The sequence below is a fragment of the Impatiens glandulifera genome, chromosome 5 (genome assembly GCF_907164915.1).
Source record: "Impatiens glandulifera chromosome 5, dImpGla2.1, whole genome shotgun sequence".
NCBI lineage: Eukaryota > Viridiplantae > Streptophyta > Magnoliopsida > Ericales > Balsaminaceae > Impatiens > Impatiens glandulifera.
The window spans coordinates 19,496,160-19,513,173 of NC_061866.1; the positions used below are offsets into that span (position 1 = coordinate 19,496,160).

Sequence of the window (17,014 nt, forward strand, 5' to 3'; positions counted from 1 at the left end):
GCAAGACGAATGATGCCACAAAACTAGACATTGTCCGTACTCACTTTTCAAAAGAGGCAAGAACGTGACATGACTCATATTTGCAGAATCGCAGCCATATAGAAGCCTTGACGTGGGGTGTATTCAAGAGAGATCTCTTACTTCGATTCGGTCGTAGGCCCTTGTACAGTGTCGAGCCGCCGTTGTTGCCCAAACAATGCAATGTTAACATGGCCTGGCCGAGCACGAACCGGACAACCGATCCCAAGGAAGATCTGTGTTATACTTGTATTGAAATTTGGGAGCCCAATCATAGGTGCAAATCCAAAATATTCATGGCCCCGGCTAATCAGCAAGAAGTCCATGAACCCGTCCAAGAATTAGGTTTTTATGATCCACCTTTGCTGCTTGAGACATGGGACTAACAGGTCATTTCTTTGCACACATTCACGGTCCAGTAGGGTACCCCTCGGTCGCATGTCAACATAATACAAGACAACCAGATAGAAAAGACTTAGAAAATTATAATGTTGCTGCCATGGTACAAATAAAGAGTAAAAACGAATGCCAAATTGTTTCACTTGTTTTGGAAGACACTCTTGAAAATTTCCAGCACATAATCAAAGGGCTTAACCATCAACCCAACAACCGACCACCAGCCAGGAAGGTTACTAGAAGACATGGCTATGTTGTTGCACATGTATTGCTGGTCCGGGAAAAGGACTGGGCTTGGTTGTTTGAAGACATTCTAGAGCATAATCGGAAGGAAAATGGTCCTTTTCTGCACCTAGCTTGCTTGGCCGAAGGAAGGACTAGATCTGGATTTTTTTATAACACCCTAGTGCTTGATCGGAGTTGGAAGACTGAAGACTTTTAAAGAAATGCGGTGCTACACTCCGACACTTGCTGGACCTGCTGAAAATCTGACCGGACAGCAAGAGAAAAGAGTTCTCTTTGAAGATAGGGGCATGCACATTAGAGGCTCGCTAGGCCACGGTCTTTTTCGTCGAGGGCGACGAATTTTGAAGAGAGTGATAAGATAATGTTAGGGTCTCCAAATTAAGGCGTCGATCCTAGAATAATTTCAGTAACCTTTCTCGGTCCTATTGTGCACATGGGCCAAATTTCTATTTGTTGTTTTAATATTTTGTTTTGCTTTCCTTTTCTATTTTACAAACCGAATTATGTTATTTTCTAGTAGTTGTTGTAACCGAATATTCTGGGGAAAGACATCACCTATATAAGGGTGATCTTTCTTCCCCAAGGACCTATGAACGAAATAATGAAGATATGAACTTCGCCCCATTTGTCTATTATTATTTATTATGGACTGTTTGGTATAGACCAACAATATTTTTCTTCTTACCCTTGGTTCTTCTATCCCTCATCCCAGATTCTCTATTAAAAACCTTCCGCTGCCCTTTGATTATATAATTTCCACCGGTCCTAAAGATCAAAAACTTGATTCTTGAGATCAAGAACCCATAAATACACCTTACGAAACAAGTTGTAACATAATGCTTAAATATAGATTTCTGGGTCGAAGCATGTGCTTAATTTGGATCTTTGCGTGAGTGAAAATGGATAAGCCCGTTTGGGTCAAACTGTGGGTCGATTTGAATAAGAAAACGAATAAAACATTTTATATTTCTTCTCTCATTTAATTCTCAAACTAATAAATTTTATAAATATAATTTATTTATATTATATTAAAATAATAAATGATTATTATACATTTAAAAATACAAATACATATATTTAAATAATTAATAATATACAAAATTAAATATCTATAATTTAAATAAAATATATAATTGACCTTAACCATCCAAGAATTAATAAATTTTAATAATAAAAATTGAATATAATTATATTTGTAAGCATGAAAATTTTACCTTCCCTAATTTACAAATAATATTATTAAATTATAATAATAATTTGAATTTTTAAATTCAAAATAACCCAAAAGATTAAAGATAAAATTAGGGTTATTATTGTGATAATTAAACTCTAATTAAAAAAAATTAAATAAACATCCAAAATTAATTTAAGGTTAAAATATTGTATTTATTTTACCCAAATTAAACCCAAAAAGAGATTGAAATTATTTAATTATGATTTTAAACATAAATTATGTATAATTTATGCCTTAAAACAATTAGATAAATATTCCAAAACTCCCAAAATACCTAAAAGTAAAAATAATGAACATAATTTTTATTATGTTTTCAAAAATATTTTTTTGTGGAATTTCTGTTTAAGAAAAACGCAAGAAAGGGATTAAAATTCGAAGTTAAATAACCCTTTTTTTTAAAATTTAAACCGATAATCTTGTGTCGTAGAAATTATGTTTAAACATTGTAGTAGGATTTAGGGCTAACGGATCAGCGTTGGATTTTTATCTAGTGCCTAGGAAGACGCCATGCATCCAGATGTAAATGAACACGCACGCACCTATGGCCACATTTGATTGACTAACGGGACGTTAATTCCGTTTTCCCAGAAGCCCAAACGCGGACGAATCTCCAACGTAATGCAAAAGAACGTTCCCTTTTAACAAAACAACGTCGTTTTGGAGTTTCTTCTTTGCGAGCTACGGAGGCCACGCTCATCGCCAGCGATCTTCTAAAAGGGTTATCTCCTACGTTCATTGACCTATACCTTCTGTTTTTTCTCCCATGTGATCGTCCTTTTTTCGTCATCATTACCCTAAGCCTAGAATCCATACCTTATCCCAAAACTAGGTTGTCGAAGATAAGAACAAATTAGGGATAAGAACTTTAATGATCAAATTGAAATTGAATTCAACCTCCTCAACCGACCTAGCTTGGTATAAATACCCTCTAGGTGATCTTTTTCTAGAATATCAAACAATCATCCCATCTTAAAACCTAAATAAGAGAATCAAGATTCCAATAAGAACTGGATTTTTGTAAAATCTACTTCATCGATCAAAGCTTTGATCCAGGCTTCAAAAAAGCTTATAATATATCCTTAGAGTGTTCTCGAACTATTAGTAAGCATCTAACATGGTTAGTATCAACCGGCGTGTTGGGTAAGCGTTCGTCCTAGTCAGACCCTCGGTCTACTTCGGCGATCCCGATCCTAACACGCATTCATTAAATTTAGTGTTGAATTTAAGATAAAAAGTTTTATTAGCTTAGTTGGTTAAAAGGTTGTACTTGTTTTGTTAGGTCATAAGTTTGAACCATACCTATAGAATTTTTAATTTTATTTTTAACTGTTTTAAGTTTATGGACGGGTCAACCCACAATCTGACCCAAGTATCCATTTACTCTCACATATATATCCAAATTAACCACAACTCTCGACCCGACAATCTAGACATTTTAAAAATTAAGCATCATTATATATATATATATATGTTAGTTATCTTGGTATTCATTTTATTAATTGAAATTTACAAATTTCCTTTATATTAACTACAAATGAAAAAAATAAAAACAATATAATTTATATTTTTATTGTGTCATAATCTATCAAATATCTTAAGTGATAAAAATCTCACTTAAAAAAAAATCAAAACTTACAAATTTAATTATCACTTACAACATCTTAAACTTAAGTTATAAGGAGTCATTACAATGTAGAGTCTATCTAAGAGACCAATAGATTCACTAAAATGTTACGAATTTGATTCTCACTGAAAACGTTATGAATAGAAGTGAATGACTATTACGGTGGAGTGTCATGTTAGTTCTCTTTAATTAAAAAAAATCGTACTAATTTTCTAAATTTATAATAATAATAATTTTTTTGTGTCTTATAATAATAATAAAAACTTTAAAAATCAAGACTTTTCAAACAAAAATCACAAATTCTATTCAAACTATAATATAAATTAATAAAATTTACCTTAAACACATTGAATTCAATCCAGTAACAATTTGTAAGAGTTAAAAATGAAGCGCATTTAAATATACTAAGGTTTTGAGTTGTGAGCTCTATAAATATAGTCACATTTATAGATTCTAGTGAAACATAATTGTTGATAAAAAAACATTGATTTCATAAGATGAAGTCGACTAATTTAGCATTGGACACTACTATTCCACTATCTACATAGTGACAGATCATAACATCGAACTCTATAATTTTAAGAAATCTATTCAGAGATCGCGTTCTTTGGGTGATACGTTATTCACATTCTAAATGATAATAGGTGCAAACACCAAATGATCTTGATGCAAGGCCGACCCCGAAGGTTGGGAGGTTCAATGCAAATTCAAATGTCGTGGCCCCCAAAATTAAAATAAAGATAATAGACGTACATTTTATCAAAAACATATTAAATATACAAATTAAATATATAACTAGATTATTGATTTTAAAAAAAATATAAAAAAATAAATATGGTGGTAGGTATTAATATGTTTTTGATGATTTTGAAGTCTTCTTTAATAATTTTTGTGATATATTATGTATGATGTTTCTATAATGAAAAAAATATCATACATATTTTAAAATAGAATAAATTATAAACATAAGAATAAGAAAAAATAAAAAATTAAAATTAAAAGTATGAAAATATAATGATAAAAAATTTAAAATATTAAAGATGAAAAAACAGATATAATATAATTAGGATTAGTGATATAAAAGAATTATAATATAGATAAATAGAAAATAAACATAATATTAATAAACATAATATTAAGGATAAAAAAATGTTATAAAAATAATAAAATCTGTTTACAAATGATTACAATAGTAAAAGAAAAAATTAATATATTATTATATTTGATATAATATAGAGAAAAAAAATTATATATTATATATGATATAGAGAAATAAGTAATATTTTATGAGAAGAATGAAAGAGAGAGAATTGGAAGGAAGGAATGAGAAAATGAATGACTTTGAAGAGAGAAAAATTATTTGATTATGTCATTCCTCTCTTATTCTATCACCCAAATTACCTCCCAAATCATTTTTATATTTTATTATATAATATGGAAAGATAAAAAAAATATTTTTATATATAATAGAGAGAGAAAGTTAGGCTACGTTTGGTTTGGTCTAAGGTATTAGAATGTACATATAGGACAATTAAAATTAGAATGATTATTTGGTTAACGAGTTTATCTACAGTAATATTTAGGTATAATTTATGACTTAAAAGAGGTATAATATAGTACCTATTATTATAAACGGTTACAAAAATGTATAATTTATATAACTTTTAATATTAAGTCTTACCCTTTACTTTTTAGTTAGTTTTATAAAATTATTAAAATTATAATTTATTTATTATATTTTAAAATATAATAATAATAAATTATAACTAAATATTTATTTGCATTTAATTTTATAATTTAAATAATAATAAATACTTAATTACTTATTTTTATTTCATTTTGTAAATTTTATATATTTTTTTTTATTTCTGTAAATAAAATTATATTATAAAATATTTAAATTTGACAATTTTATATCTTATAAAATATAATAATTATTTTTAAAAACAAATAATGTTAATTAATAATAGAGAAATGATTAAATGAGGGAATTTGGTGATGTAATAACTTGACATAATCTTATTCGCTTAAAAAATTAAATAATTTCTCTCTTTTCTTCCATTTTTACATTTTTCAAATGAAGGTGATGCCAAGTTATTCCTTACCAAATTTCCTCTCTCTATCACTACTCTTAATAATAATTAATAATAATAGTCATATCTAAAATTAATTTATAAAATAAAATTTTATTACATTATTAATAAATAATATTTATAATTAATTACATAAATCAGTGCTATTATTATTAATTAATACAACTTATATTTATATAATTTATTTTTAAAATTAATTTATAATTATACCATTTAATTTCAAATATTATTTTGTATAAAATTATTATTAATAATATTTTGTTTTATACATACAATTAATATTTTTCAATTATACAAATATTTATAATAATCCATAAATTTTAAAAATAATTATTAAATATTAATTAATTTATAAATAAGTTTTATTTATATAATTATATAAGTTAATTTATAAAAAATTATATATAAAATAATATAAACCATATAATAATATTTTTATTTTAAAAATATATTTTATATGATAATTAGATATTATTATTTTTTTTATTAATTTTAATAATAATACAAACTACATATATGATAAATATTAAAAATAAATTATATAAATATAAGGGCAAAATAGTCTTTTACATTTTTTTATTACTTTTTTATACCACCAACCAAACACAAAATAATAAATTTATAATTCAAACCAAACACAAATAATCTATATAATTTATACCTTCTAATACCCTCTTACAATTTATACCTCCTTATAACTAATACTATATAATTATTATCGCATACCGAACACTAAACACTACCTTAGAGTATTATAAGAAAATAAATATATAAAATAAATATATAAAAAAATATTTTACAATATATAATTAATAATATTATATATTAAAAAATAAAAATTTCGGGGCTTTAAAAATGGGGCGTAATGCAATTGTCCCATTATCTTTGGGACGGGCCTCTCTTGATGGGCAGTCATTGCGGACTCTCTTCATGTGGGCGAGACAGCCTAACCAGAGGCGGAGCCAAGTACAAGCCGGCCCGGGCTAGTAGCCTTAGTAAATTACCGTTGTTATTGGTTATTTCCCGTCGTTAAAAGGCATTGGTGACAGCAAACTATAAAACTAGCCCGGATAGATTTTTTTAATAAAATATTAGTCCAGGTAGGTTTCAAATCCTGGCTCCGCACCTGAGCCTAACTCATTTTTCTCTTTTCTCCTTTTGTAAGAATGTTTTGTAGCCTTCTTTAGACCCCATTTAGATCGAATGAATCATGCCCACTACCATTTGTTGATTGGATATTGGATAATATAATAATTGGTTTAAACCTCCATATATCTCTATAGTGTTCTAGTAAATAAATCATATGGATAGAAAGGACAAGAAAACTTTAGTGAATAAGTTAAAGATCCAACTATTGATCGACATACTCTTCAACTACATATTATAGATCTACTTGAGGATATTAGAGACGTTGACATTGTTGTTGGGATTCTTCCTTGAGTTTTCTTTAAATTTAAGGTCATTTAGTTATATTCATTTTTTTTTTTCTTATAACTAAATACTTCAAAAATATTACATATATTTTCCCTTAAAATGTACAGCACTTGTTTTATTATCTTAATGAATTTCCCCCTTTAAAGATGGCCGAAGCAATAGAAAAAACTTGCTACGTCGTTACCTGTAGTGACTTCTCTTTAGATCTTCATTTCTCCTTTCGAGATCACAAATTCGCCTCATAAACCTGAAACATCATAAAGTATCTCCTATAATCTTCTCTTACAGTAAGTACTTCACAAGCTGTCTCCGATTCTGAACAATCTATATCCGGATTCCCTCGATTTGTTCCATCGATGGTGGTCTGCAAATGCCGCAAGGTACTTCCTGTATTTCTTACACATAGTTGCGCACGCTTGAGCATCACGTTACGACGGCCTTTTCCTTTGCTCGTCATTTAGATTAACACATATGGAACTGGGATAATTAGCTTCTGTTGAAATGTACCTCTGTCCTGTTCCAGTTAATGATGTTTGGATCAGATCGTTTCCGTACTAGGCAACACAAATTGATTAATTTGTTCACGATCCCTCTCTCTTTGAAGTCTGGGTTCAGGTAGAGGCCGTAGAATGAACATGAACATGAACAAGAAAAGTAGCTATAGATCAACTGAAGGCATCCTATTTTCTCGGTTCAAGTGTACTGTTTGAAGTTGAATTTCTGCATCTTCTAATTTCTTTTTATATATGCTTGGTTAGTAACGAAGAGAAATAAACCCTAGTGAGGCTCGCTAAAATATGTTGAGGATGTAGAACTCTACAACATGTCTTTTGTTTGAGAGAATATGCAAAAGATTTGATGAATGAAACCAAACGCTTTGGGAAAAATTTGTCACTGGTTGCTGGTAAACTCTATTCCATTATCATTCCTCACAACTTTGACATTTACATGAAAATGAGTTTGTATCATGGTCAAGAATTCATGTAAGGTATTGACCGTCAACTTTTATGGGATAATAAGAAAGTCTATAGTCATTGACTAAGATTAGCATGCATGGTGTATCAGAATTGAGTTGTATATAGGGTCTTATATGTCTATGTGAATGAGCTGAAAGGGTTTTGTGGTAGTGGATGAACTAGATGGAAGTGGGAATCTATTTTGTTTTGTTTTAGCACAAACTTCACAAACTTTCAAAGAGGAGTGATGTGGTAAAACATTTGTGACTTGAGAAATATGTTGCATAACTGGAATAGATGGGTGTCATAGTCGCATATGTAATTAAAGTTTGCAAGTTATTACAACCAAAATGGCTCCCAATTGTTGCATTCTTGGTACAACAAGTGCTATCTGGAACATAGATACCCGTCAGTAAACTCTGTCTTCTTCTTTATAACCGAATATGTAAGATTGGTAGTAAAACTGTCCTTTGAAGAACACAATCAATCATGATGCATAATAGATGATATATTTAATATTTTCATTAATTTCCGAATATCCTATACACACAGGAGTATCTGCCATGGTCATGTTGGTCATTTCCCTGTTTGGTGGTTATCTTTGATTCCTCAAGTATCTATTCCCCTTGAACCAGTTAGGTAGCTATGGATCTTGAAACAAGTCCCATAGGCATGTCCCTCCATATTGCAGTGAGCGCAGAACATGGAGGCTTTGTCAATCCTTCTTTTAATTCCTCTATCACAAAGTTCTTTCTGTTTTACAAAAATAATTCTCCTCTACTTCAAGGTTTTCCTTCAAGATCCTTTTTTCTAAATGTTCTTACAAATTTGTCAAAGTTAGTGTTAGTCATAATTTTTCTTTTTCACAGTGCGAAGAAGTTTTTGACCTGATTTTTTTGCATTCGGGTAAAGTATATTATCCAATTCCTTGGCTATCTTTTGTCCAAATATGTCTTTGTCCCAGCCTTGACAAGTAGTAAGGCTGAAACTAAACAGAGACAGCTTAGTTACACATGGTGATTAGTCGTCTCTTTTTGCTTGTCCTCTTGACCATTGGGTGCATAGACCGCAGGAAATGATGTTTAATTAATTACCTGCATTTCCCTTTGTTTTTAAACATTCAGCACTATTGAATAGGCTTTATTCACCTATGGTAATGGACCCTAACTAACATTTGTTTCCTAATGTGTTAAAAAGACTCATGAATAACCATTAGAAATTCTATAAGTTTGTTTGAGATGTTCATATCAACCACATCTTTTGAAGCATCATGAGGACACACTCATATGGGTAAGCAGTTCATCTCATCCCGTAATTTCTTCAGTTTTATTGATCCTCGGATCATGTTACAAATCTCCCTTTGAACATGGTTTAGTAAGGGATCCTTACACTCAGCATACCTTTATTGAAGCTCTTCCCATAGTTCTTCCACATAAGTGGTGTAGATAAAGGCCACTGCGATCTCCTTAGAAACCGAATTCAGAATCCTTAGTCTTTGAAGCTTCATCTGGCTTTCTATAAGCACCTGGAATGAAGCCTAACTTCATCTTCACTCCAAGAGCAATTCTAACTGTATGATTCCAGGCAAGGTAGTTTCTGTCTAACAACGGATCAGAGGTCTGTAGGTATAATGGATCTTCATTATACTCCTCGACATCTTGAATCGGATAATTTTTTGCTTCATTATTCAGGCTATATCTGAAAGATGAGTGGTAATGAAGCTCGCTTAAAGATGAAGATAAAGGAACTTATTTCCATATATTTGTGTATTTTTCAATGGTGACATCATGATTATATATACAAAAGTTAAGGATCATTCTAGAATCCAAGAGAATCAAATCTCTAACTGATCTAGCTAGGAGATGATGTGACACTTGTTCTGTCACAAAGTAAGTAAGTCTGGTTTATTCTTTAATTAGTATTTGAAGTTAAAGAATTTGCTAATTTGTTTTCAGGCAACGAAGTTGTATTGCTTTGTTCACAAAGTGCCAGTGTGTGGAGAATGCATATGTTTCCCAGAGCACCAAATCTGTGTGGTAATGCCTTATTTTACCTTTTACTTGGTTACAATCGTATTATATAATCTAGAATTTCAGACCGGTTCTTAAATGTTCTCTTTGTCATTAGATTATGGGGATGTATAATGATAATTCTGGTCTAAACAGATTTATCATTTCATGACTATTAATTACAATTTTTAAGTCTTTATAATACAAAATCTTGTTTCCCTGTTATTTACATTTGTCGGATGTCCTGTTGCTTAGTAGACTTTCCAAAGCTCTTCAGAAACATGGTCATAGAAGATAGTATCAAATGAGTTGTGTTGAAACTTGAAATATGATGCACTTCTAACATGTCATGCACTTATAGAGTTTCATAAACATTATGTTCTATAATAGTTAGTTGTTACACTATATACCACAAACTAATAAAAGATTTCTCCAGCATAGTTTTTACACTAATGACCTGTAACCCCATTGATCAAATAACCCTCAGAAAATTCCCTTATGGGATCAAGGGCTTGTCTGATGAAGGTTTATTTGGATTTAATCCAAATAACCCTGTCCCATAATCTCAATCACTTCATAAAGTTAATCATCAACTAATATACAAAAAATCCCTTTTAGTTTTTTTTTTCTAATTTTCAAATCATCAAGTCTTGCCTTTTCACATACAATTCAAATAGCATACTGGAGAATACACACACACAAAAGACTCATAACACTTGTCAAACGTTTTTTTTTCCTTTAAAAATGGTCGGAAATTTTGAAAAAAACCTTCCTCAAATAAGCTCCAAGACTAGGGGAGCTCAGAATAACTTCTCCACTTTCTAATCAGCAAAAAATTACTTAATGATACCATACCAAGGTAGTCTAGTGGTAAGAGTCGGCTTAAGAGACCAAAAAGTCACGGGTTTGATTCCATTTGGAAGCGTTTTAAGTTTAAGCGAGGGGCCATGGCTATGGGGTGTCATGTTAGTTCTCCTTTAATTAAAAAAAAATACTTAGCCCATATTAAAACTTTAAACAAATTTGGACCATATTAAAACTCAGCCCAGTCTCCAAGACTTGGGGAGCTCAGAATAACTTTTCCACTTTCTAATCAGCAAAAAAATACTTTATGATTGTCCCCGAAACTTTAAACCAATTTGAACCTTATTAAAACTCAGTCCAGTCTCTAAAAATACTCGAACTGAAGCCATTGGTCTTGAAAAATGGTCAAACATTCTTTCCCCTGTTACCTTTCCACCTCAAAGTTGGATTCTTGTAGAGCAAGCTCATTTAATAGCTGAAGAAAATTTCAAAACTGAATCTGGAATGAGGAATTGTTAGGGTCTGTTAGGAAGGGACAAGAATGAAGTGAATGATGCATAAGGACTAGCCAAAAACTGCTGCTCTAAGTAGAAAGGCACGTCTTTCTAATTCTAGTATCTTTCTTATTCACATCAGTTACATCCCCATTTGAAAACACTTATAATTTTTTGTTTCTGTATCTGGATCTATAATATGTTTCTAAATGTGTCACTGACTAAGTTTAGTTTTCAAACATAATCTCATCAAATATGTTTCTGGTTCTAGAATTATTGTATTCAGATATTTTCTAATGAGGTAGGCAAAGAAATAACTTTAAATGTTGTTCCTGTCATGGTATTTATTACTTATGCGTTAGATAAAACTGAAAATTAAGTGTTAGAATATAAAATTTGAGTGTCGAATTAGTTTAAGTTTAGAAAATAAAAGCTAAATAAACTAAATGAAAATATCTGAATTTTATGTATTTGATATGTAAGTTGATTTGATAAAATATGGAACTAATGTCGGAAAATGTAGGTCTTTTAAATTCTTTCCTATCTTACCGAATAAGCTAGACTTTCTAGCTTAATGTTTTTAACTTAACTTAATTCAAATAATCACTTAATTATTTAGATTAAGTAATTATCTGTGTATCAAATATGACTTGTTATCTTCTGAAAATCACCATTTATTTAGTTTACCTGTCTAATTCTGAAAAAAAAATCCCCCTAGGAAGTTTTGAAGCTAAGAAACCCATTATCAACTTGTTATCTTCAGCAAACCACCTTTATTATTTCTTTAGAGACATTTCATTCTTTTTTTATTTGCTTGTCTGGTCATAGGTCCGAACTTATTCTGAATGGGTAATAGATGGGGAGTATGACTGGCCTCCCAAATGTTGCCTTTGCATTTCTGTACTCGAAGAGGGGACAGATGCTCAAACTACTCGGTTGGGTTGCTTGCGTATGTGATCTAAAAATCATGAACATCTTACTTGCAGTTCTATTTTCATGAGGTAGAAATAGTAACATTATTATCCTTCCTTTTCCCCCAATTCCTTCCATTCATGCAGATGCTATGCATACAAGCTGCTTGGTTTCACACATCAAAAGCTTCCCCCAGCACACTGCTCCAGCTGGATATGTTTGTCCTACCTGTAATACTTCTGTAAGTTTTCTTTATGTTTTGATGAATGAGATGTCTGATTTCTTAATCCTTTCATGGATTGTCCCTTAGACCATGTTTACTTAGTGTTGAATTGGAAATTCCATTGTTGTTTTTGTTTGATCACTTAAAAACTAAGGAATTGGAGTTACAATTTATGAGATATGGGAAATGTTGTTGTAAGAGAGATGATAGTATCTTTGATTAATGGCAACAAATTTGGACACATTACCACTCCATTTCTTTTGAATATTGAGTTCAGTGCGAAATAAACATGTTTACAGATATGGCCACCAAAAATGATCAAGGATTCTGGATCCCTACTTCATAATAAGCTGAAAGAAGCAATTGTACAGGTAGTGCTTTAAAGTTTATTTTATTTGTAATTTTCTAACAAAATGCTTAGCTTGTTAGAGTAGAAAATGTTATTTCTATTCTCTCCTCTTTGTAGAGTGGTGTAGAAAAGAACTTATTTGGAAATCATCCAGTTTCCCAAACTCCTCCAGCTTTTGCCTCTGATCCTCTGGTTCATGTATCTACTACTGATGGAAGCAGCAGCTCATCAATAATAGCAAATGGTGCGAACATAACAAACTTTGTGCAAAAAGATAATATTGTGGAGGTTGATGATCCTACTACTACGCTGAAGTCGCTTTTGTCAAGTTCTCCTCCTGGTGTAAGAGAATTTGCTTCCATTAACAATTGCATGTAATTTTTCATTTTTATTTAATTCATACACTTTATAACTGATTTAAAAATGTTTAATCATTTGCATTTTGTTATCTTGCAAACAAACACAGGCAGGTGCCACGACAAGAAAGGGTGCATTTCAAGTAGAGAGACAGAACTCTGAGATTTCATATTATGCGGATGATGAAGATGCGAATAGAAAGAAGTACAGTCGAAGAGGAGGTGTGTATATTTATATTTTCTTGTCTACTTTCCTTCTCATTACACTGAAAAAGCTGAAAATTAAGTACCGAATTAATTAAGTCATAGAAAAATAAATCCTGAACAAAACAAATCTAAATATCTAAATTCTATGTAGTTGACATGGAAGTTGATTTTATAAATATGAAACTAATGTTTGGAAAATACTTTATAACTATTTCCTTGTACACACATAATCTGATTATTTTTCAGGGTAAAGTTTTCATTTGGACACTCTTATTAGATTGAGTTAATCATTCATAATTTATCGAATTAAGCTAAAATATTTAGCATAATTGGAAACCAATGGTATTTGATAAGACAACTTATTACTTAAGTTAATTATAATTAAGTTATTTGATAACTGTAATTTAAAATCACTTTAAGTATTTGGATTCAGCTCAAATTAAGCTAAAGAATACAAGGTAGAATACTTGAATTGACTGAATTTGGTAATCTTAACTCGTGTACAAAAGAAACCCTAACCCCTTAAAATTAATCAGTTAATAATCTTAAAGTATTTTCCAAACATTAGTTCATTTGATCAAATCTAACTTACATATTAAATACTTAAAATTTAGATATTTGATTTGATTTATACAATGTTTATATTTATAGACGCATAACTAATTAAAATCTTAAATTTTGGTTTTATCAAACGCCAAATAAGTACTTGATCATTTAGATTAAGTGATAAGTTGTTGAATCACCTTCTGGATGGTTGATGATGGTATAATAATTTATAGGGTCCCTCCACCTAAAGTTTCTTAGAGCATTGGTACCATTCTGGTCAAGTTCATTACCCACTTTACCAGTAACAGCACCAACGACAAGAAAAGATTCTGCAGATGTCGCCACATCATCACGCGGCCATCAAAGACCTTCAAGGATGGATCCAAGGAAGATTCTCTTATTCATAGCTATAATGTAAACTAATTTTGTTATATATATATTGTATATATACCAGATTTTTGAAGATGTTATATAAGTGAACAAGTCCATGTTCATTTGTTTGTTTAACTTGCAGGGCTTGCATGGCTACTATGGGTATTCTGTATTACAGAATCTCGCAAAGTGATCTAGGAGACGAACTGTTTGATGATGACCAGCAACAGCAGTAATCAATCTACTCGATTTTGAAGCTGGAGGTATTTGCTTCCTCCCTCACAATGTGTGTCTTAAAGGGGAATTGTTTAGGATAATGAATTATTCCAGTTTTAAAAGTCATAAGTTTTTTGTTTTTTTTTTGTTGGTTTTTGTAATAGATTTTGCATATATATTGGAGCTGTGTGAATTCATCCAGATGAAATTTGTTGTGGGAGTTTTATCTTATTACTATATAATAAATCTTCTTTTCATACAATTGTGGGAGTAAATATATATAAATACACTATATAATAAATCTTCTTTTCATCAAGATTCTTTCAATATTTACATTTGATATTACAAGTAAATACAACTTGTTTTAAAAATATTTCACAATTTATTATTATAATTACATGCAATATTTTTTTCTTATAAAACTAAATTAGAACATAAAAATATAATACTATATGATAAAAAGTTTGATCTTTACAATTTTGTATGTAGTTTTTTCAGTCTTAGATGACATTTGTTTTGGAGAAGTTGTCAAAAAATGTTTTTATCTGTATCATTTATTATTTTGTTTTTATCTTGAACATTATCCTAGTTAATGTAATAATATTATACTTATTAATGTTAATTAATTGATAACGTTGACCCTTTTTTTATTTATTTATAAAATCATGCCAATTTTATAATTTGTGACATATAATTTTATAATTCTTAAAGATCTTTATAATCTTCTTTCAACCCAAGATGCACTTTCTTAATGTTAGACTAACATGGTGGAGTCATGTTTAGGGCACAAAGTAGTACTATCTCCAACAACTATAAATCAAAAATTAATTGCTCTAGGGCAAATATAATGAAACAATTAGCTTTCACTCTTGTAGTTTGAAAATATAGTTTATGAAAACTTGATTCTAAACTTTGTATTATAATTAGGCATAGTAAATTTTCAGTCCTATTTATTTTCTTACACTATATTCTTATTCTTTCACTCCAATATGAGTTGAATACAATTAAGCGATTTGTAACAAACTTATCCTTTAGGTGATAAAGAGTTTAACTTGAAATCATAGCTTAGCTTAAATGGTAATAAGTCTTATTTTGTAGATCAAAGATTTCAATTTTTATTCCAATAAAAATCCTGAGTAAATAGATTTTGATAACCACTAGAAAGATTGAACCAAATTCTTAAAGAAAGAAAGAATCTATTACCCATTAGGCATATCATCTAGAGTATCAATTCCGTCCACAAAATTAAACAATTAATTTAAATTTGAATGATAGAAATGAATTACATCATATTTGTAATTAAATCAAACATCTACTACAAACAAGATGCCATTTTCTTCAAGTTAGACTTATTATAGAAAAAACGTTTGAATAGGGCTGCAAATGAGCCGAGTCGAGCTCAAACCAACTTCAGCTCGAGCTCGACTCTCAAACGAGTTTATAAATTTGAGCTCAAGCTCGACTCAACTATTTACCAACAAGCTCGACTCGAAAAATTTGAGCTAAAATTAAATTTTCAAACTCACGCTCGAACTCGAACTCAAACCAAATTTATTTTCAAAATAAAAATATCAAACTTTCATACATATTCAAAATTTAAAACATTATATTTAAATAAAAATATGAAACAATCATAACTATTCAAAATTTTAAAAACTGACTGTCCAAAATTACAAACCACCATTACTAATCAAAATTCTAAAACATAAAATTTCAAAACTATATAATTTGTTTAAACATTTAATATACTAATCTTTTTTAACTTAGGTTTTCAATCATAACACACATATAACTACCTATATTAATATAAAAAATACATGTTAAAACAAATAACTAAAATTTAACTTACTTTAAGAGGTAGATATCGACCAAAAAATTTATTGAGATGTCTTCTCTTTATGAAAAAAAATAAAAAATAAATTAAATAGTTGATAAAATTCATTTTTTCTCTCAGCATATTATATATAATATATATACTAATATTTTTTTTCTCTTCATATTAATATATAATATATACACTAACATTTTTTTTTATCTCTTAATATACATAATATATTAAATTTTTTTTTATCTCATTCAATATCATATATAATATACTTTTATTATATATGATATATTAATTTTTTTTATCTCTTTCAATATATACACTAACATTCTTTTTTTTTTTTTTATCTTTTATTATACATATTATATTAACTTTTTTTTATCTCTTTCAATATTATATATAATATACTTTTATTATATATAATATATTAATTTTTTTTTTATCTCTTTCAATATTATTGTAAGCATGAAAATATGACTTACCCTATTTTCAAATAAAATTTGTAATTTTAATAATATTAAAATAGTATTTTGAATTTTTATATTCAAAATAACTTAAAGAAGAAATTTAAACTTAATTAAGATTTAATTATTCTAATAATTAAACCATAATTAAAAAAATTATTCCAAATTTCAAAAATATTTTGAGAATAAAATATTGTATTTATTTTAACCAAATTAGACCAAAGAAGAGGGTAAGA

At 29.3% G+C, this 17,014-nt stretch overlaps 1 protein-coding gene across 1 annotated transcript; it reads left to right on the forward strand.

The window, feature by feature from the left end:
* Window positions 1-7,193: 7,193 nt before the first annotated feature.
* LOC124940465 (zinc finger protein-like 1 homolog) lies at window positions 7,194-14,751 on the forward strand. The gene is made up of 9 exons (XM_047480987.1): window positions 7,194-7,425; window positions 9,957-10,037; window positions 12,137-12,257; window positions 12,367-12,461; window positions 12,743-12,814; window positions 12,910-13,134; window positions 13,259-13,370; window positions 14,135-14,315; window positions 14,416-14,751. Exons 1-9 carry the CDS (start codon window positions 7,402-7,404, stop codon window positions 14,507-14,509), a joined length of 1,005 nt encoding a protein of 334 aa, XP_047336943.1. The 5' UTR covers window positions 7,194-7,401; the 3' UTR covers window positions 14,510-14,751.
* Window positions 14,752-17,014: the final 2,263 nt, after the last annotated feature.

Excerpts from the sequence above, each read along its gene's own strand:
- LOC124940465 (XM_047480987.1), top strand. The coding sequence starts at position 7,402 with ATGGTGGTCTGCAAATGCCGCAAG. Across the intron at positions 12,258-12,366 it reads TACTCGGTTGGGTTGCTTGC|ATGCTATGCATACAAGCTGC; the intron begins GTATGTGATCTA and ends CCATTCATGCAG. Across the intron at positions 12,462-12,742 it reads GTCCTACCTGTAATACTTCT|ATATGGCCACCAAAAATGAT; the intron begins GTAAGTTTTCTT and ends ACATGTTTACAG.